This window comes from Parasteatoda tepidariorum, chromosome 2, assembly GCF_982258835.1.
Source record: "Parasteatoda tepidariorum strain Cologne lab strain chromosome 2, Ptep-v5.0, whole genome shotgun sequence".
Lineage (NCBI taxonomy): Eukaryota > Metazoa > Arthropoda > Arachnida > Araneae > Theridiidae > Parasteatoda > Parasteatoda tepidariorum.
In genome coordinates this window covers 49,040,741-49,062,597 of record NC_141756.1, presented here as the reverse complement: position 1 = coordinate 49,062,597, position 21,857 = coordinate 49,040,741, and the positions used below count along the sequence as shown (strand labels likewise).

General features: G+C 28.6%; 1 protein-coding gene across 5 annotated transcripts in view; it reads left to right on the top strand.

Moving 5' to 3' along the window:
* The window catches only part of LOC107453327 (uncharacterized), a 171,467-nt gene that overhangs the window by 147,276 nt on the left and 2,334 nt on the right, over positions 1 to 21,857 (top strand). For all 5 annotated transcript variants that reach the window (XM_016070105.4, XM_071177506.2, XM_016070103.4 and 2 more), the window contains 3 exons: positions 3,095 to 3,473; positions 6,296 to 6,476; positions 16,974 to 17,113. In XM_016070105.4, the coding sequence (XP_015925591.3) occupies positions 3,095 to 3,473; positions 6,296 to 6,476; positions 16,974 to 17,113 (700 nt within the window). The remainder of the gene's footprint in view (positions 1 to 3,094; positions 3,474 to 6,295; positions 6,477 to 16,973; positions 17,114 to 21,857) is intronic.

Below are 21,857 nucleotides of genomic sequence, written 5' to 3'. Positions count from 1 at the left end.
AGTAAGTAATTTATTAATAACATTAGCTACTATATAATTCGAAAAATACGGAAACTCGAATATTTACTCAACTTACTTCGTTAGCTAACTTTGTATACCACTGACTTTTAAATTTTATTCAACATAAGTTAAATAGAATACATGAAGAAAGATCAAGTTAAATAGAATGCATATACTATAAATGAGTTTTTTTTAAAAATTCTTAGTTCAAAAACTGCATGTACTTATTACAAATAATTAAACATAGATATTGACTAACAATTACATTATTTATTTAAGATACTAAAAATTTATTATTCACTTATTTATTAAGATGCTTTCTGAAACGAAAATGTTATTTATTATGTTCACGATGTTACAGTTTTTAATGCTTTTTACTTGTATTCTTTTATTACACATAAACATATTTCATATATTACACGAAAAAATTACTTCGTAGTATCATACTTTAATTTTTATTTATTCATTTATTGCAATTTTGGTTTTAATTACAATAGTTTAAATTACAATTTTTAATTTAATTGCAATTTAATTACAATTGATTTACAGTTTAATTACAATTTAATTTTAGTTACAAATTTAATTATTTTTGTCCTGAATTCTTCATGCATGGTTTAGGAAAGTTTAACATAGGGAGAAAAACATTCTGGTAAAATTACCGTACTGTGTGATTATAACATGACCAATAATAAAATAAAATAATATATATACATACATAATTCTGGTTAATAAAACCAAAGAAAAATATTTAAATCATTCATTTTTTTAATTTTTCCGTTTATAAGGTAACGGTTTACCGAAAATTCTGGTTTTCAGAATTAAAATTCTTATTAAGACACATTTGTTTAAAAATACAGAACTGAGAATTTATAATAAACTGAATAAATTTAATAAATTTAACAGAAAAAAATGGTTTTTATGCCGTACTCTAAGATATCATTATAAAACTAAAGCTACCAAATTTTACAGCAGTTGTCAAATTTTATCACGCAATTCAAAACCATATTTTGTTGTAATTATACCAAAATCATTAACATTTTTTAATTATTTATCTAGCTCATTAATTTCGTTTTCTATCAAAGTTTTAATGATATTTAATAAAAGTATGTTTCTATTTCAAATTGCTTTATTGCTCTTAGCCCATTTTTGACATTTCAGATGATTAACATTCAGAATTCACCAAAAATAGTTTAGTTTTTCGTACACAGAAATATTATTAAACTTAATATACTATTACTATTGCATTATATTTTACTATTACTATTTATATCTGGAACAAATATGATGAAATTCAAAAATGATGATGGGAATGTTGAAGCATAAAAATGAATTTAATTGCATTTTAAAATCACTCTGAGTTTAATTATATAAAAACTTCGTATCATAGAACGGTCACCTATGTAAAAGAAATTTTGCATTTAGCTGTAGTTATGGACTTTTTTTCTGAAAACGAAACAAGTATTTCAAATTCATCATTGAAATTATTGCTATTTTCGATTGATGGTCAGTTTTAACGTGAGTTTTTTGAACTCCAAAATATTAGTTACAATACTGAAATTTGACGCAAAAACATATGTTGAAACTTAGTTTTTTGTCTCTAGTTAAAATGTCTCTAGATAAAATTCGATTTCCGAAGTAAGAAATTATATTTATTTCAAAAAAATAAGTTTTTGTGTATGGTATTGTAGGCAAAATGCTCTTCTATTGGTAATAATTACATTACTATATACTGTACAAAAGGAGAATAATCGCTATTTTATCAATAACTGTCCAAAAAATTATAATTAACAATTCGCATTGACAGATATTACAATATATTTAAAGGGATATTTTTAATTCGCATAGGTTTTTGATTTTATTAATAGTATATAGTAGCTAATAATTGGCAGTATAAAATATAAACAATCTTATATTTGCTATATTATGTATTAGCAGAAAACTAAAAACTCATTTTTAAAACTATTTTTTTCTGGTACATAAGTTACGTTTGAGTTGCTTTCTAAGACATTGATAAAATGTTAATAAAGTAAGACAAGAAATGTATAACTCAATATTAAATTCAAAGCTTTCGCTTGTAGATGGCAGCACCAAATATTTCTTGAAGACTGTCTCATGATTCAACACTAGACAAATTACTGCTACTATCATCGAAAAAATAAATAATTGAAAGGAAAATTTAATTATTAAAATTTGTCTAATGAATCAATCTTAGACAAGTTACAGCTAATATTGTAGAAAAATAAATAAATAAAAAGTAGAAAAGTTTTATTTAGAGCATCTCATTGCTTTATATGATTGCTGTTGTAAGTAGCAATAATATTTTTAAATTTAAAATTAAGCTACTAGTCAAAAATTGAAAACTTATTAAATTTAATAATGATTAGAAAGAGTAGAAATTGAACTTATTTCATGAAAAAAGTAGTAATGTAATATAATAAAATAAATGTAAAATAAATACTCGTTGCGCAATATTCTACACTCCATGTCACTATCTTACTATTAGTCACCAAATTCTGGAGCTTCAAGAACTTCTGGCTCCCAGAGGGCTGTTACGAGAATGCTTAGTTTTTAGTTTACGTTACATAAGCACGTGACATTAATAGAATAGAATAGAAGATATGATATGATATGATATGATATGATATGATATGATATGATATGATATGATATGATGTGATGTGATATAATATAATATAATATAATATAATATAATATAATATAATATAATATAATATAATATAATATAATATAATATAATATAATACAATACAATACAATACAATACAATACAGTATAAAATAGAATAGAATAGAATAGAGCAGAATATGATATGATATGATGTGATGTGATGTGATGTGATGAGATGTGATGTGATATAATATAATATAATATAGTATAGTATAGTATAGTATAGTATAGTATAGTATAGTATAATATAATATAATATAATATAATATAATATAATATAATATAATATAATATAATATAATATAATATAATATAATATAATATAATATAATATAATATAATAAATTTCAAATTATTATGTATGAAATATTTATCTAGTCTGTTCACATTGTCTTTATTTTTTTAGGGTTTACATTCGTTATTGAGGCTTTCGCTTTATGGTAATCGAATTAAATTCATCGACAATTTGGCATTTGTCGGAATTGGTTGGAACCTGACACGAATAAATCTTGGAGCCAACCAGTTGACTGCCGTGCCATCCAGGCCTCTCAAGAATCTATCCCTTCTGCAAAGACTACAATTGCACGAAAATCAAATAGAAGCATTATTGCCAGAAGAGTTTGCCAACATGGGAGGAGACTCACTGGATGTTTTAGATTTAGCCAACAACCGAGTTCAGATTTTGCCAACCAGGGCATTCATGTCACTTCATTTGTTGAACTCGCTCGATTTAGAAAGAAATCTCATTACGTCTATAGATATTCACGCCTTTGAAGGAATCGAAAGTAAGTTTAAATTTCAATGTTAATGTTCTATTATAAAGATTCTATTAAAGATGTCTTACAATTCTTCGTGAATGTCTAAAAGAAGCATAAAGTTTGTAAAGAATTGCGAAATCCTCATCATCTATTTAAATATTTCTGTTTTAAAAGCCAATACAAAATCTTCCTTTAGGTCATGGTTTTGAACTATTTAATTACAGTTTCTGCAAAGTTTTATGAGCAAATTTTAAGTTATTTTGTATACATTTTATTTTAAAGTAAGTTTCCTTTCATATTTTTTTATTAATTAATATGCATTCATTGATTATCAAGTTTTATCTATCAAAGTTTACAATGCACGATAGACTGTCAATTAAAGTAAAAATAAACAAAAATCTTTAACTGGCTGAGGTTGCTCAGAGGATAGAGCGTCATAATGAAGTGCAGCGCCGGCGGAAGACGTTCTTGAGCCCTTAATTCAATTTTGGAAAAGGAATATAAATTTAAAAAATAACTTTTTATCTCGAATTGTCTCGCATGTGTAGCTATAACGCTGTAGAAAAACGCTTTTTATATTTCAAATAACAATATTTCAACACGAAAATTATAAAATACATATGCATCAATCCTTAATGTTGATTTAAGAAAATAAGAAAAAGATCGATAGTATTTAACGCATTCAAAGTAAGAAATCAAAGCCGTTAATTTAATTAACGAGAAAACCACCTCAATATTCTTGAATAAATATTTATTATAGGTAGTAATTTAAATCTGCATAATCTGTTATGACAAGTATTATCATTGAAACTTATTTTTTCGCGCTTTAGCATGCGCAAATAATTTTATCAAATCTTCGAAATCGATTGCTATGGCGGTTTCATTTTCGATTTAAATTATTGCCTAAGAATTTTGTCTTTCCTGATCCTGAGTCAATGTACTATTTAAACAGGTTTTTATAGATTTTAAGTTGCTAAACAATTGTTCACCACTTGCTGCACATACTAGGATTGTTAATAAAATTCTTAAACTTAGGTTTTTATCAGCCACAAGTTAGGAAAAACATATTTTAAGTTGTTCTTATGAATGAACTTTATAAGATCAATTGGTCATGTATTTTCTTCAGATATGAAGTACTATCTAATTTGATATTTCTTCACAGAGTTCTTCACCAATAATGTCACTTTCTCCTTCCCCAACATTTAAATAATTCTTCAACGCTTAACATTCCTTTAAAAGTTCTTCCCTATCTCGGAAAGCTTTTATATTGTGCAGTAACTTCCACATTGCGGTATAATTCTTTAATGAAGTGAAGTGATCATGAAACAAAGTTACTGCATTATCTAATAAGGGAAAAATTACTTCTTTTTTAAATAAAAACTTGCTATTAGCAGAAATATCATGATCTAATTCATAGTCAAATAGCTTCCTTCTTTTCTTAGAACGTTTATCGCTTTTGAACTCGTCTGGTTTGATTGCGAGCTATTTACAAATTTCCTTTGCATATACCCAAACTTTATTTAATACACTTTCCATGCACTTGAAACATAAATAAATAAATAATGGGAGTTTATAATTAAAATATGGGATGAGAAAAAAAACTCCTTTGATTGCATGGACAGAGCTTATTATATTTACTTCTGAGAGCATTTCATACCATATAATAAGAGTAACTACAACTAAAAACTTTTTTAGGATTTGTATATGTTTTTTTGAAATTTTGAGACCTATCCTTTGATTTCATATCAATATCAAAGTTTTCTTTTGAAATCATTAAAGTGTCCGCTAAAATGACCCCTTCAAAAGGAGCTAATCATAATAATTAATTGGAAAAAAAAATTTTTACTCACCTCTCATCATGATTGCAAAATTAGCATAAATATCATAATATCTTTATCATAATATCTAATCATAAATATCTTTTAGAATATGTATATATTTTTAGAAATTTTGACACCCATCCTTTATTGACTTGATAATAATATCAAAATTTTCTTTTGAACCAAAAAAAAATTAAAAAATCATTAAAGTGTCCTCTAAATGTCTCCCGCAAATGCAGCTATTAATAATAATTTGAAAACAAAGGAGAGCAATGTCACCAAAGTAGTACACAGTATACAGTAAATGTAGGCCACGCAAATTTTTTTTAAACCGTCTCATATCCTATTTGCATCAACATTGATTTTAGCGACACATGGAGTGATAAGCACAAAATAAAGTTTTTTTAAAAAACGTTTTATAAATATTTTTTGTGATGTGTATATGTTTTTAGAAATTTTGACACCTATCGTGTACTATTATCGTGCACGTATATATATATATATATATATATATATATATATATATATATATATATATATATATATATATATATATATATATATATATATATATATATATATATATATATATATATATATATATATATATGTCAAAACTTTCTTTTGAGTCAAAAAATTGGTAAAATATCCTCCAAGTGGTCCCCTCAAATGATGACGCACTTAAAGTGCCATTATTTTATACCGTAATTTGATACGGATTGCACTAATGCAGATTTGTAATAGAGATAATGCTTTAGAGTGCAGATAGTTTTCATGGTACAGAATGCATTATATAAGGTAATATTCAATTTTAAAAACAAATAAATTGCCGTTTTAAAGGCAGTCTTTGGTTGAAAATAAATCAAATCTACGAACGCATGCGAAACATTTTTGAAACTCGTAAAATTTAATTTTAAATGTATCCGTTAACTCTCTTTTAATAAAAATATTCCTAATTGGATTCCGATGATTTTGTTGCTTTAGTCTCATGAAACTAAGATTCAAATAAAGCTTTCATTTAAATTTTAGATTCTCTGGAATGGCTGAAACTTGGAGTTAATCGCCTGGAAGAAATTCCATCACAATCCCTGAAAAATTTAAGCCGATTAAGACAGCTGGACTTGAGAGGAAACAATATATCAAGAGTTAAAGAAGATGATTTTAGACCTTACGGGAAAAACTTAAAATTTATTTATCTTCAAAATAACTGGTAAATTTTTACAATTTGCTTAGATTGCATTTTATTTATATTATGGCTTAATTGTTTTGCAGAACATTTCATAGATATAAAAGATCAAATTAGAGCAAATTTATAAAATTTTAATACAAAAATTAGCATTTGTATCAGATTTTGTATCGGATTTTGAATCTGATTTGCTACCTTCAAAATAATTGGTATATTTTTACAACTTGCTTAGATTGTTTTCATTTATATTATGGCTTAAGTGTTTTGTAAAACAGTTCATAGATTTAAAAGATTAAATTAGAGCAAACTTTTAAAATTGTATAACATTGTTTAGCAATTGTATTAGATTTTGTATTTTTTAAATTGTAAAATTGCGCTTAATTTCATTTGTATTTTATATTCTCTGTATTAAATCTTACTTAGAGGGGTTGTTGGTCATTGCATTGTCGGTCACAACAATTATAGTGTCAAAAAGAAAACCTTGATACCATTAAACATTAAAAATTAAAAAATTTAATGCATAAATCCCGCAGGAATGCAATAGATATTCAATAAAATATTCGCATTCGATTTTATTTTAAACTTAATTTTTATAAACTTATCTTAATTTTTTTCAATTAAACCTAATTTTTTTAAACATTTATTTAAAACTTAAGATAAAATTTATTAGTATAGTCTTTGAAAACTGAAACTGATAATTGTGATTATTTCATATATAAATTGATGTTTTAAGCAATTATATACCTAAAGCAATAAAAAATTTCTACTAAATTTACGTATTTTGACTTAGTATTTAGAAATTTAAATTATAAATACTGATACATCTTAATCGTTTTTTTTCTCTTTTCAATTCATTTACAGTGTGCGTAACCAGATTTTTCAGCAAAAAATAAGCACCTTTTAAGTACTATTTAAGCACTAAAAATATTTTCAATCACTTTCCAAAAAAAATCACAATTAGGATCTGTGCAGCAATAAAATTATTTTTTTCTATAGTTTAAAATTCTTAATTTATAAGCATAAAATCAATAAAATTCAAAATCTTAACATAATCATGATTAAAAAAAACTTGTTACTGATAAATATTGCAAAGAAAATTGTGAAAATCATGCATTTTTTTGTAATTTAGAACAACAATCGACACGGCAAAGAAAAAAATCTCGTTTTAAAAGATAGAAAATTCAACACTTTTTAACCCCGAATTAAAAAAGTAGCATTAAGGGCTTTTAAAAAACATAAATCAAGAATTAGCACCTTTAAGTACTTTTTAAAAACGCTACGCACCCTGATTTAAGCCAATGAAAATCATCGTTCCGAAGGAAAATCGATATAAATGCACTGTGCATTTTCAAGTTGTAGAAATTTAGTGCAGGAAACTTTACACATAAGATGTAAAAAAAAATGTAAAAAATGTTTTTAAAGTAATTAATTTGCTAATGTTATACCTTTCTACTGCATCAAATAAAAATAAAAACCAATATGTTGTTTGGTGGTATATGAGGAAAAATAAATGACACAGCAATATCAGTAACTGCCTCTTATTAGCTGTTTTTATCATCTAAATATGCAGTTAAAGTTTTTTGGTTTGCGAATTCAAAATATTAGTTTTTATTTGTGGTTGAGGAAAAATAAATTGAAGAAATTATAAAATAAACTAGAACTGGTGTGTGCAACTATCAGCTCGTCTGATTCCGGAGGCACAAAGCCCGAATTGAATTTCCAGAGAGAGAGGGTATATAAAAACATATACAGACAAAAAAATTCTGACAAAACTAACATATCATATGGTAATGACAATTCTTGTAAAAAAATTATAATTCTGGTATTAAAGACCAAAATTTACAAAGTTAAAACCATTCACTTGGTAATTTTTACGTTCATTTAGCAACGAATTATCGGTAATTCTGGTTTTCTAAATTATAGCTCTTATTACTGCACATTTAGTAAAAAATACAATACCATGATAAAATTACAAAATTTTACCACATTAGCCTAATTTTATAACATTTATAAAACCTTATTTTATTATTAATTTTACCAAAACCTGATCCAAAGCGCTTTGGTAAAAATTGTCGAGCTTTTTGGAGTTCCAAAAAAGCAAAAAATGCTGTAAATTTATCCATATTTTGGGAGTTTTGACCATGCTTTTCTGTCTTAGTTTCCCCTTTACACCAAAAATGTCTATCGATAATCTAAAAGTGAGAACCAAATGGCAAAATTATATTTTTTAAAAAAGAAGTTCCAATTCTTTTTGTTTTTCAAAAAGAACAAAGTAAACAAGAAAAGATAAAAAAGCACTTCTATAAGATTTGGAGCTTTTAGTGAAAGTCGTAAAGAAGTTGAAATTGTTCCCGAAATGACGAAAGAACAGATTTAATCCGTATATTGAAGCAAAGAAGCTCAAATGGTATTAGAAAAATGGGATTAAACAGTGCACTCCCAAGAAGATGAAAGACGAAATTAAATTGTATCTTCCAAAGGAAAATAATCGAGTATTAGTTCCCTAGATAAAACGAAGTAACTAAAAATAATATGTATGTGAACAACCGTATACTATTTTAAGCAAAAAATTGCTTGTTACTTTGTCGAATATGATTATTTGTTTAAATTTATGCGAAAAAATACCATACACTATATTTAACTAAAAAAGCTTGTTCATGTCTTCTGATATTGAACTTTAAGAAAAAACGAAAATGAACCACGAAAAAAAATCGGCCAAAAATATTTAAACTATAAAATTTAACTGCTCTAAAGCAAAGTAAATGCTCTGTATTTCTTTAAATTTTTATTTAATAATTGATAGATAATCGACATCAAATTATTAATAAAAATAATATAATAAAAAATGCAATACAAATAATAAAACTAAAATAACTTAATGACAATTATTTGCAAAAATAACAAAGTTAACTTATATTAAACTCTTTATTTAATTCTTTAAATAATGTAACTTTTGACCTTTTTATTGTTCTTAAAAAATAAAGATAGCGTTCAATAACATAATTATTTTGAGATCATTTAAAAGTGAATTTTAATATTGGATCACTCATTCTTCTGCTACCAAAGAATAGTTTCTTATTAAATTTTATTTCTCCAAAATCGAATTTATTTATTTTTTTAAAGTTTTAATCTAATATTCACTGTATGAAAAAAGACATTTTTAAAGTATAATAGTGCTTTATTTCACAAAATTTATAACAGAATAACACGAAATTACTATTTATATAAAGCGATAAATAGATTTTGTAATAAACTTTTTCAATTTTTGTAATAAATCTTCCCACTTTATATCTAGCATTTCGAAAAGATTGCAATATATTTCAAATAAACTTGCACTAGTAACTAGTAAACATTTATTTCAAATAAAATAGCACAATTAAAATTTATTAGCTGAATATATATATATATATATATATATATATATATATATATATATATATATATATATATATATATATATATATATATATATATATATATATATATATGTTCGCGCATGTGCGACTGCCGCGCCACCCTTTTTTTTGTGAAAGATTTATATAAACCTTGAGAACTTCATAAATGGCGGACGTAGTCCGTGTGTCTTGAAAAATAAAGAGATATACAGTCCATTGCAAACCAGTGTTCTTCTTATTTACGAAATAAACCTTGAGCTATCGATTAGAGTGACCACAAACATGTGGTCCAGTCACCCGGAAGCGAATTAGTGATTTATGGAAATCATTTAAAGTGCATACCGAAACGAACTATGTGTACGATGCTCGTGTTATTTAACAATGGAATTTATATTATCTTTGAGTGAAATTTTTAGTGAGTGACAATAAAAAAGAAGCCGAAATTCTGAGGTAAGAGCAATTTCCCTTGTTTCATTCACTGTGCAAAATTTACCTTGAGTTATTCAGTTTGTCTATTTACATTGAGTTATTTTAGTGTGTTTAAAAAATGTCCCTTAATAAACTAAAAAAAGACGAATTAAAAGTCGTCGCAGACGAGTTAAGTTTAAAAGTTGAAGAAGGGGCAAGAGTTATTGATATAAAGAAGCTAATTGAAAATAGTGAGATTTATAAAAACGATAGTGATTTCGTTCAGAGTTTGATTGATAATATTCTTGAGGAAAAGAAAAACAATTATGAGTTAGAAAAAGCTAAATTAGCTCAGTTAGAGAAAGATAACCAAACAAAAATAGAGTTAGAAAAAATTAAACTCGCTCAGTTAGAGAAAGAAATTGAATTATCTAATGCGCGAAAAGAATCGCACAATTCTTCGAAATCGGAAACTATTAGTGAGCTAGAGCCGCCGCACCGTCTCGAAGATTTAATAAAAAGTATAAAAACCCTTACCATATCCGTTCCCTCTAAACCTGAAGCATTTAATTTGTTTTTCCAATCCCTCGAGAAAGCGTTTAAAACGAAAAATGTGCCCGAAGAATTAAAATCCGAAATACTGCTAAATTTGTTAGGTGAAAAAGCAAAAAATTTAATGATTTATATAAGTGAACAAGAACTAGCAGATTACGATAAACTTAAAGAAATCGTGTTGAAGGAATTTCAACCAACACCTCGAGAATGTATTAATAATTTTAACAAAATGCAAAAAATGCCTCATGAAAGTTATCTTCAGTTTGCTTCACGATTGAGTGCAGCATTCGAATACTATTGCCAATTACGCAAGGTTAGCGATTTTAAAACATTATGCGAGTTAATTATTTCGGATAAGATGTTTGGTCTACTTGACCGAGAATTAATGACTCATATTGCAGTAAGGCAGGGAGAATCATTTTTCAAACCACAAGAGCTAGGAAGAGAGTGCGATATTTATCTTTCTTCCAAGGTTAAATCAAAACAAGATATAAATTATCATTCCCAAAGGAATCGAGACTTCCGTTCTAATAAAAATATTTCTAATGTGTTTTTATCCGAAACAAATTATCCTAAATGTGTCATTTGTAAATCTAATGAGCATGCCTTGTATATGTGTTCGAAATTTAAAAATATGTCCATTAATGAAAGATTAGAAGTAGTCAAGAGTAACAAATTATGTTTTAAATGCTTATCCGCCAAATGTTCCGTTCAAACGTGCAAATTTAAGGATTGCTTTTGCGGTAAACCTCATAATAAAATGATCCACTTTCCAAGAGTAAACAGAAATAATAAATCACCCGCTATTGTTAACCAAGAATCACAGTTGAGTTTTGAATATTCCATCCCCCCTTCCTCCCAAGACGGCGCCAATGGAAATATGTCTGTAGTCGCCACCAGTTATGAAAAAAATAAATTAAACACAAAAACTGTTCTTTTGAGTACGGCTAAGTGTTTTATTAAGGATAAAAATTCCTTATGGCAGGAAGTTAGGTGCTTGCTAGATTCAGGCTCCCAATCATGTTTGATTAATCGCAATTGTTTACAAAATCTTAATTTGCCTTACGAAAAAATGAACACACAAATTTCTTGTTTGAATGATTCAACGATGAATATAAATAGGTGTGTTAGGACTTCGATTTCAAATAAAGATAAGAGTTTTGAAAAGGAATTAACCTTTTTAGTAGTTGAAAAAATAATTGATTTTACGCCGTCGAAATTTCTTAACGCAGCAGTTAAGGTTCCTGTTAATGTTAGATTAGCTGACGAAACCTTTTTCATTCCTGATAAAATTGACGTATTGTTAGGCGCGGAGATATTTTATGAATTATTACGGTCGGGACAAATATATTTACACGAATCAGAATTAATTCTACAAAATACCGTTTTCGGATACGTAGCGAGTGGTAGTTTAATTGATTCGCGTACAACCAACGTGCATTGCGGATTAATTTTAGAGGATGATTTAAACGAAACATTAAAGAGTTTTTGGGAAGTTGAAAATTTAGACGTAGGGTTAACGAAAAGTAAAGAAACGACCTTTTGCGAGGAACATTTTGAGCAAACGCATTTCCGTAATAAAGAAGGTAGATACGTAGTAACTATACCCCTTAAGGAAGAACCCTCGTGTTTAGGCGAGTCAAGGGATATTGCTCTTAAACGGCTGAATTCTCTGTGGTATCGGTTATCAAAGGACCAAGAACATTTGAGACTTTACAAAAACTTTCTTGATGAATACGAGAGGCTTGGTCACATGAGTGAAGTTAAAGATGAAGGAGAACCGGAAAGTTCCTATTATATGCCACACCATGGCGTGTATCGTCCTGAGAAGAGTACTACGAAGCTTCGCGTAGTATTCAACGCTTCTAGCTTGACGCATAATGCTACCTCATTTAACGCTATCCAATATAATGGTGGGGTGATACAGGAAGACTTATTTAGCATAATGACTAGCTTTCGAAGGCACACATACGCGTTTCAAGCGGATATAAAGATGATGTACAGAATGATTTTGGTGAACCCTAAGCAGCATTGTCTTCAAAGAATCCTTTGGAAGGATCATGCGAATGGCCCAACAAAAGCTTATGAATTGAGAACTATCACGTACGGCACCGTGAGTGCTAGTTTTTTAGCAACAAGGTGTTTGAATCAGCTATCTCTTGACGAGGGGATAAATTTTCCTCTGGCAGCTCCTCTTCTACGTGACAACTTCTATATGGATGATGTGTTGTATTCAGCACCCTCTCTGGATGAAGCGAAGGAAACACGGCGGCAACTGATTTCAATTCTCGATAAAGCCGGTATGAGTCTACATAAATGGTCTGCTAGCCATCCGGAACTTTCACCAAGTAAAAACGATTATGACTTTTCGAGCGCCGATGAAACAAAAACTTTAGGAGTCATTTGGCGACCATCAGAGGACTGCTATACCTTCAAAATATCAGTGGATGAGAACAACACTTTTACCAAGCGGTCAGTTTTGTCCACCATTGCAAAACTTTTTGACCCCCTAGGGATAGCCGGCCCTGTCATAGCCAAGGCCAAAATATTTATGCAGAGATTGTGGAAATTGAACATTGACTGGGGTGATCCACTTCCTGCTGCAGAATCTCAGGAGTGGAGCGAATTTATTTCCACGTTGAAAGATGTGAACAACATTAAAGTTGATAGGTGCATTACAATAGAACAGTCTAAAACAATCGAATTTCATGGATTTGCTGATGCATCGGAGAGTTGCTATGGAGCGGTCGTTTACTGCAAGTCTTTCAACTCTGCAGGTGACATAAATGTGAAATTAGTTGCTAGCAAATCTAGAGTTTCCCCACTTAAAGCCCTAAGTGTCCCCAGACTGGAACTTTGTGCTGCAGTCTTGTTGTCCAAGTTAATGAAAAAGATACTTTCCGCATTAAAATTGCAAACAGACAAAGTTTACCTTTGGTCTGATTCCATGATTGTACTAGCATGGATTCAAAAGGAGCCAACGAGTCTTAAGACATTCGTGAAAAATAGAATTGCACTTATACAAGAACTGACGCTTAAGTCCCAATGGAATCATGTGCCATCCGAGATGAATCCCGCGGACTTGATATCCCGAGGATTGGACCCTGTGAATCTTTTAGAGACAAATTTATGGTGGAAAGGCCCTAATATCCTTTATGACAATGAGTATCCTAACCAAAACTTTCCTGTGTCGCAAGAACTGAGTGTCTTCCAAAGTGAACTTAAAAAGCCTTCAAGCTTAGACATTGAAGGTCCCTTAAAAGCCTTTACATTAACATCCAAAAATTTTGTGCATGAACTAATTGGCTTGAGTAATAATTATTTTACTATAGTGCGTGTATTAAGTTATATTTTTAGGTTTTCTAAGAATTGCAGAAATCCTACTGAAGGAGCTTCAGGACCTCTGAGCAATGAGGAGATCAACGCCTCCGAGCAGTTCCTGTTGAGAGTAATGCAGAACGAGGAATTTGGATCAGAAATTCGGAGTCTCAAACTGCACGGGAAGGTGTCTCCTACGAGTAAGATAAGAAATTTGAACCCTCTTTTAGATTCAAATGAAATTTTAAGGGTTGGAGGACGATTAGGTAACACTGAATTGAATTTTCTTAAAAAACATCCTGCAATACTCCCTAAAAATAGTCCTTTAACTTCTGTTATTATTTCGACATATCATCTTAAATATTTGCATATTGGTCCAAATGGTTTATTAAACTGTGTAAGAGAAAAATTTTGGCCCTTGTGTGGCCGTTCTCTATGTAGAAGAATTACTCATAATTGTGTTGTTTGTGTTAAAAATAAACCCATTGCTGCTACGCAAATAATGGGAAATCTACCTAGAGAAAGAGTTGTGCCAGATTTCGCATTCAATTGCTCTGGTGTTGACCTAACTGGTCCGTTTTTCATTAAATGTAAACATCAAAGAAAAGCAATTTCTCTAAAGGTGTATATTTGCTTATTCATATGTTTTGTATCTAAAGCAGTGCATATAGAGATAGTTTCTGATTTGACATCCGAGTCTCTAATTGCCACGTTGAAGAGATTCATCGCGCGTAGAGGCAAATGTGCCAAACTGTTTTCAGACAACGCGACGAATTTCGTTGGCGCTAACAAGGAGTTAAAAAAATGTTTAAATTTATTCAAAAATCCTGATGAAAAATTGGCTAACTATCTATCCGCTGAAGGCATAGAGTGGAATTTTATTCCGCCTAGAGCCCCCAACTTTGGTGGTCTCTGGGAGGCAGCAATTAAGTCGTTTAAATACCATTTTAAAAGAGCTGTAGGTAATGCCTCTTTAACTTACGAAGAATTGCATACTATAGCCACTCAAATTGAAAGCATTTTGAATAGTAGACCGATAACTCCACTATCCGCGGATGAAACCGACTTAGAAGTTTTAACTCCTGCGCATTTCCTGATAGGGAGAACAATGAACGCCATAATTGAACCGGATTTGACAAATTTAAAGGAAAATAGGTTATCCAGGTGGCAAAGAATAACCAAATTAGTACAATTAATTTGGAGAAAGTGGCAACGAAGCTACTTAAGTGAACTGCAGCAGCGTGGCAAATGGAGATTCGAAAAGGACAATGTCAAAATCGGTAGTCTAGTCTTAATTATTGAGGATAATTTACCAGCTAATAAATGGTTAATGGGTAGAATAATTAAAGTGTTTAATGGCACTGATAAGAAAATCAGAGTTGTAGAAGTGAAAACCCAGCACGGGACCTTTAAGAGGTCTATTTCTAAAATATGTTTGTTACCTGTATCATAAAAATATTCTCATGTTTAATTTTATTTTGAATTGAATATTTGTTGTATGTGAAGATCGGTTGCAGTGTAAAGTATCATTAATTTGTTTTTTCTTATTTGTATCAATGTTATTAATTATCATCTAAATGCCTTGTAAAGATTTTTTAAATAATACAAATTGTGCTTTGTTAAATTACATATTAATTGAATGTTGAAACATTGCAATGCCGGGCGGCATGTTCGCGCATGTGCGACTGCCGCGCCACCCTTTTTTTTGTGAAAGATTTATATAAACCTTGAGAACTTCATAAATGGCGGACGTAGTCCGTGTGTCTTGAAAAATAAAGAGATATACAGTCCATTGCAAACCAGTGTTCTTCTTATTTACGAAATAAACCTTGAGCTATCGATTAGAGTGACCACAAACAATATATATATATATATATTCAGCTATTTAGGATGCATGCGCACAACACTTATTCTTAAAATAAAATTAGTTTGTAAATCAAACATAGCAAAAGAAATATGAAAACGATTTCAAGTAAGACCTAATATAACAGAAGAGGATGGAAATTAAATGTTATGAAATTATTTAATACAGTTGACAGATATTTAAAAATTAAAATCTAATTATTCTTATTACACAACTAAACACACGAATACATTCTGCAACGCAAACTTTTGTTTTGTAGAAGTAAAATTTCACTGTTATGGTTTTATTTATTTATTTAATCATTTTTTGTTTGCTTGTTTATTGAATACACATATTTTCATACTCATTAAACTCGATTTATTGAGTTAATTGCAAAGAAACACTTCATTAAAAAAACAAGCACTTTTTTAGCAATATATTTGCACTAATTTCTTCAAACAATTGTTATTTTGTCAATTTTCTATACTTTTTTGTGTGATAACTACAGTCCCCTACTTAATGTATTTAGTTTTCCTCAACTTTAAAAAACATCTAAACATCAAAATATTTTACAGTATATATAACAACATTCAAGTAAATTAAAACTATACCAGTGAAATTTTACGTCATTTCCTAAACAATTGCAAATAATCTACTGACAATATCCCAAGTAGGCAAAAATTGGCATTTTTGCAAGTGAAAATAGTTCAGAAATAGTGTGAATGCGCGTGAGCTTGGTGTAATCATTTTAATTTATTGATGTTTAGATTTGACTACATCCTTTTAAGTATACATTAACCTTTTATTTGGTGTTAACTTAAAATGAAGCGTTCCTTCTCAGAATTTTTTGTTAAGCATCGAATTATAAAAGATATTACACTACTATTTTTACATTGTAGAGAAAAAGAACTTTCAATATAATATTTTATAAATAAATATTGAGAAGGAAGGAGAAAAATAATTTTTGAATGTTATATTTATAATTTTATTTTTCTTTTTCAGGTTAATTAATGTCGACCCAACGTCATTAATCACTTTAGATTCTCTGGAATGGTTACATTTACAATCTAATCAGCTCAACACCTTCCCATACGAAACTTATGCTCCGGTTTTAAATACATTACAGGTGTTTGATATACATGGTATTTATGTTTTTAATTACATTTTTATAATTTATTAGTTTATTTATTGCGTTGCGTTTTTTTACGATAGAACCACGTGCTTTAATTTGAAATAAAAATTGTCTTAATGGTACAGGCATTTTATGATTTGAGATTTTTTATACGCTTTTCATCTTTTACTTCAAGAAACTAATTAATTGTTCGAAATAATCAATTGAAACTATCTTTTTAATAAATAGAATTAAAATATGACTCTAAACTGATGAGATCGCTTAAATATGCATTTTAAAGAGAATTGTATTCGTGACGAAACGCTTTCAAAGAACATTATTATTGCTTCAAGTTTAACATAAATGTTTGATTTAAACTCTATTGATTATTTAACAACCCAGATAGCACCCTTACCAGATTGTTACAAAAATGAAACAGTCACGGAGACACAGACGTCGATGCGTGGGTTTTTGAAAGCTATTATGTCCACCTATAGGGACATCGGATTTCGACGTCACCCAGGCGTCAACATCAGACCACGATGAGACAAATAACTGTCGCAGTGACGTCTCCATATGACATGAATATGACATATTCACATGTCAGCTTAGTCACATCGTGACTCTGGTGAGACGTGAATAAGTCACGTCTTTGTCACATAGTCACTTTGTCAATAAATATTATGATTAAGAATAGAAATAAAAAATACTAATAAATTTTAACGAGAAATTACTATTTATAAAACTCTGATATATTTTACTTTCTAAAAACTGCTTGTAAAAAATGGCTTACAATATTTGAAAATTATAATATCTAGTATAGATTTTAATAACTACATACTAATGAGCATAGTTCATTTTGAAAAATCAGTAATGATAATGCTAAAAATTTATTTTTTTATAATAATATTAAATGCATAAAAGTGTATTGTAAAAATAGTAAATTTGGCCATTAATAGTTTCTTTGGAAAGATCCAGTACACATTTGCAATTTAAAAAATTGAGGATTTGATGTGAAATAAAACTTCAAATATTTTAATTTCTTAACTGTGTACAAATTTATGTATTTAGTGAAAACAAAAAGCCTTAAATATTAAAAAATGATCAGAAACGTTAATTACTTTTTTAAATTAATCAATCTAAATCAGAAAATAAAAACCATGAAAAAATATTGCTGATTGGGGTGCATTGTTACAAAAATAAAGAGGAAACAAAAAAAATGTGATCAAATTGAAATAACGTTGACTTAGCAATCTAAAACCAACACCCGATAAGTATTTGAAAATGAACGAACTTTTAAACAAAGAAATTAAATAGGCTTTATAAAAAATCGAAAGGGAAAACAAAACTTACCTATTTTCTTTAATCATCAATATTTGAAACACTAACTTATTCTAATTAACCTTAAATCACAAATGCTAATTTATTCTCTAATGTAACAGCTTATATGCAAAAATAAATAAATAAATAAAAAATAAGTAGGACTTACCCCCTTCATTCTGCTTTTGAAATAACCACTACGAAAGCTCAAAATTTCATAAAATCACAAGTTTGGAATACATAACACTTTTCGAAAGAAAAAAAAAACGCAATGGCTATTAACCAAACCATAAAAGGATTAAAGCTTCTTCAAGATTAAATACAACATTCCTCAAAGTAATCCTTTTTTTGAAATATTCAATGGATACATCATCGTTGCTATAATTGTCATGTGAGTTCTTTGTTTAGATATTTCAACAAACGAGGTCAGAATGGAGTATAGGTAAATATGATGGCATATGATATCCAGTTATTCGTCATAGCATTTAATGAAAGCAGTACGAAGCTCTTATAAAGCATTTTTAATTGTTTTTGACGGATTCAGCACAAATTAATGCATTTTAATCTCGTAACATATCTTTAATGGACCACTATAAGTTCGATTTTAAGTGATAGCATCAAAGCATGGACTATCTAATTTTAAGCCACTCGAGAAAAAAAATTTGCTAACGATTTAAAAATAACTGCAGCTGTGTTTCGCGTTTGATTTAAAATCGTTTGCTTTTTGAGGACAAATGTTAATTAGATGTTTATTCTTCTGAATGATATTCACCTGTCAACAATTTTTCCGTTTTCATTTTCAAGTTGTAAAATTAAATTTAACACAAATCATTTTCTAAGTTACGGATTATTTAAGATACCTAAAAAAATCTTGCAAACAAAATCAATATTTGTCCAAATGTACGCAAAATAGAATAAAGCATTTTATTAAAAATTGAAACATTACAAAAAGGCTTAGTTTATGGAATTGTTCGTTCACAAACTTTATTTTTCTTTCTGTGCAATCGTTAATCAATATTTCTGAATAAAATAAACCTTATCAAAACGGTTTGTGGCTATAACAGTTGTGTAAAATTTTAAATTTTTAACATGAATCTTAAAGGAAATGTAAGTGTATACATCTTTTTCAAAAACAGAGAGAAAAGACATTCAAGTTCTTTATTTAAGCAGATAATATTAAAATAAATTTATTTAAATATTTTTTTTCCATTTGGACAAGGAGCATATTTACATTTAAAAAAAAAATTCTGACACTGAGAGTGTTAGAGAATAAAGTAACATTGCATGTAAAAAGAATTTAACAAACACATTTACGGAAGTAGAATTTTTTTTTCTTTCAAAATCATCTTGGGAGGTCTTAGGAGCTATTCAAAAAAGAAAACACGTCAATGTAATTGTTGTGACCATTCGTGACTCTTTTGTGATTAACATATTTAATTTTAAGAGATCGTAAAAACTGCTAACAAGACTTCCAAGTGACTGATCTAACTTGAGAGAGACGAGTGGCAAAAAATACTCCTGTAATTTTAAAAAGACAAGTAGTAAAATGATTGTCATGTGCTTTTCAAGGGCTCAAAGGTGCAACTAAGTGGCAACAAAAATTCTCTATGACTTCAGTCCCAGTAAAGTATAGGTGCGATTACTAATTGATAAAAGTCGCAATGAATAGTCAGGGAAACTCTTATGTGATATCACAAAATAAAGTAACATTATGGCCTCATCGTGACAGTTTAAAACGGTCACACCTGTGACTGTGACTACTGTGACCGTTTTTGATTTCTTAATAACGTCACTGTGAGAGTCTGTGCTATCTAAGAATATATCGTTAAAAACGGTTAAAAAAATACCACACAATTCCTAAAATTGTAAAAATATATAGAGTCAAATTGATGAAAGGCAAAATATATAAAATGTTTCTAATATGTTATGCTAAATATTTTCTTTTTAAACAACCAATGACAATTGGGTATTTGAAACTTGAAAAGTGATTACGCTTAACCATTGTGATTTAAATTAGATTTAATAGGATACCTGTAGCCGACGTCACCATGTCAAACCGAATTGGCTTCTGAATCGACAAATTCCGCTACGGTGACGTCACTTGTAGGAATTTAATTATAGAAATAAATCTCTGATGTGTTATTTAAAAATGTCAAATTTGCATCAAAAATAATTTTACTTAAATATAAATATTTAAGTAATGAATAAAAAACATATCTCAATAATTTCAGAAAGAAATTGCCGAAATGTGCAGTGCCTTGTGTTTTTCAAAATGAATCATATGAATATATTCAATTAATTTAAAAGTTTTGAAAACATTTACTATTATACAAATACTTAAGTTATAATATTTTAGTTAAAATGAGATGGAACAAAATGATATGTTTCAATACATTTGAATCTCAAGAACAAAAATGATATATAAGTGATTTTTATAACAGAAAATTGGAGAACTTCAAACATCAATAAAGTGACTGCGATTTAACCTTTTGAATACACGGACTTTAATTTTAATGATACCTGATACCACTACACTAATCAATAAAACAAACATTTTAAATATTGAGAATGTCAAGAATTTTTAAATCAGTGTTTGTGACCGGATTTTGATTGATAAATTAACGATCATTCGTCTTCAACTTTAACAGCCATCAATTCGAAAAGGGAAACTTTTTTAACATAACATAAAACTCATAACTAATTTCACAGCCACAAAATTTCATTGATAAAGTGAGCGTTTTTTTTTAAACTTATTTAAGAACGTGTAACGAGTGCTAAATAGACTTATTTAGTCAAATGATTGTCATTGTAACGATATACATGAAATTAAAAATAAAATTTTTATCATTTTATGAAACTCTTCATTTTTTGGTCACGAAATTCCTCTGTTGGATTAGCTTATATTTCATTTTAGTTTCAAATTTGATAAAAGATGCGCAGCGAATAACAGGGATTAGATTTTACGCAAATTACTGTCAATATAATAATATGCTACTTGATATAAATTTGTAATTATGTATGCATAAACATATACATAATTAAAATAATAACAATTTATAAAATAAAGCGATGCTTACAGAAGAAAAAAAAGAGTGCATAAGCTAGTTTGTGCGTGAGCTTGTAGAAATCATTATAAATAATAAAAATTGGTTTAATATAAAAATGCACGGAGAAAAAATTTTTAGTAAAATTACCATACTGTATTGTAACTATATCATAATATTTCTAACTACTGGGCTGTGCCCCCTGCTCGCTAACGCTCGCCAACCCCCGAAAATTGCTACGGAATGTTATATGGTTTGCTTCGCAAACCAACCTCGCTTCGCTCGCTACTAACTTAGGTGCATTGCAAATTCACAAATTCTAAGAATTCAAAACAATCATTCAAATCCATATAAAAACTGTTTTTTAAAAAAAAATTACATCTTTTTAGTAAAATACTAAGTTATTAAAAT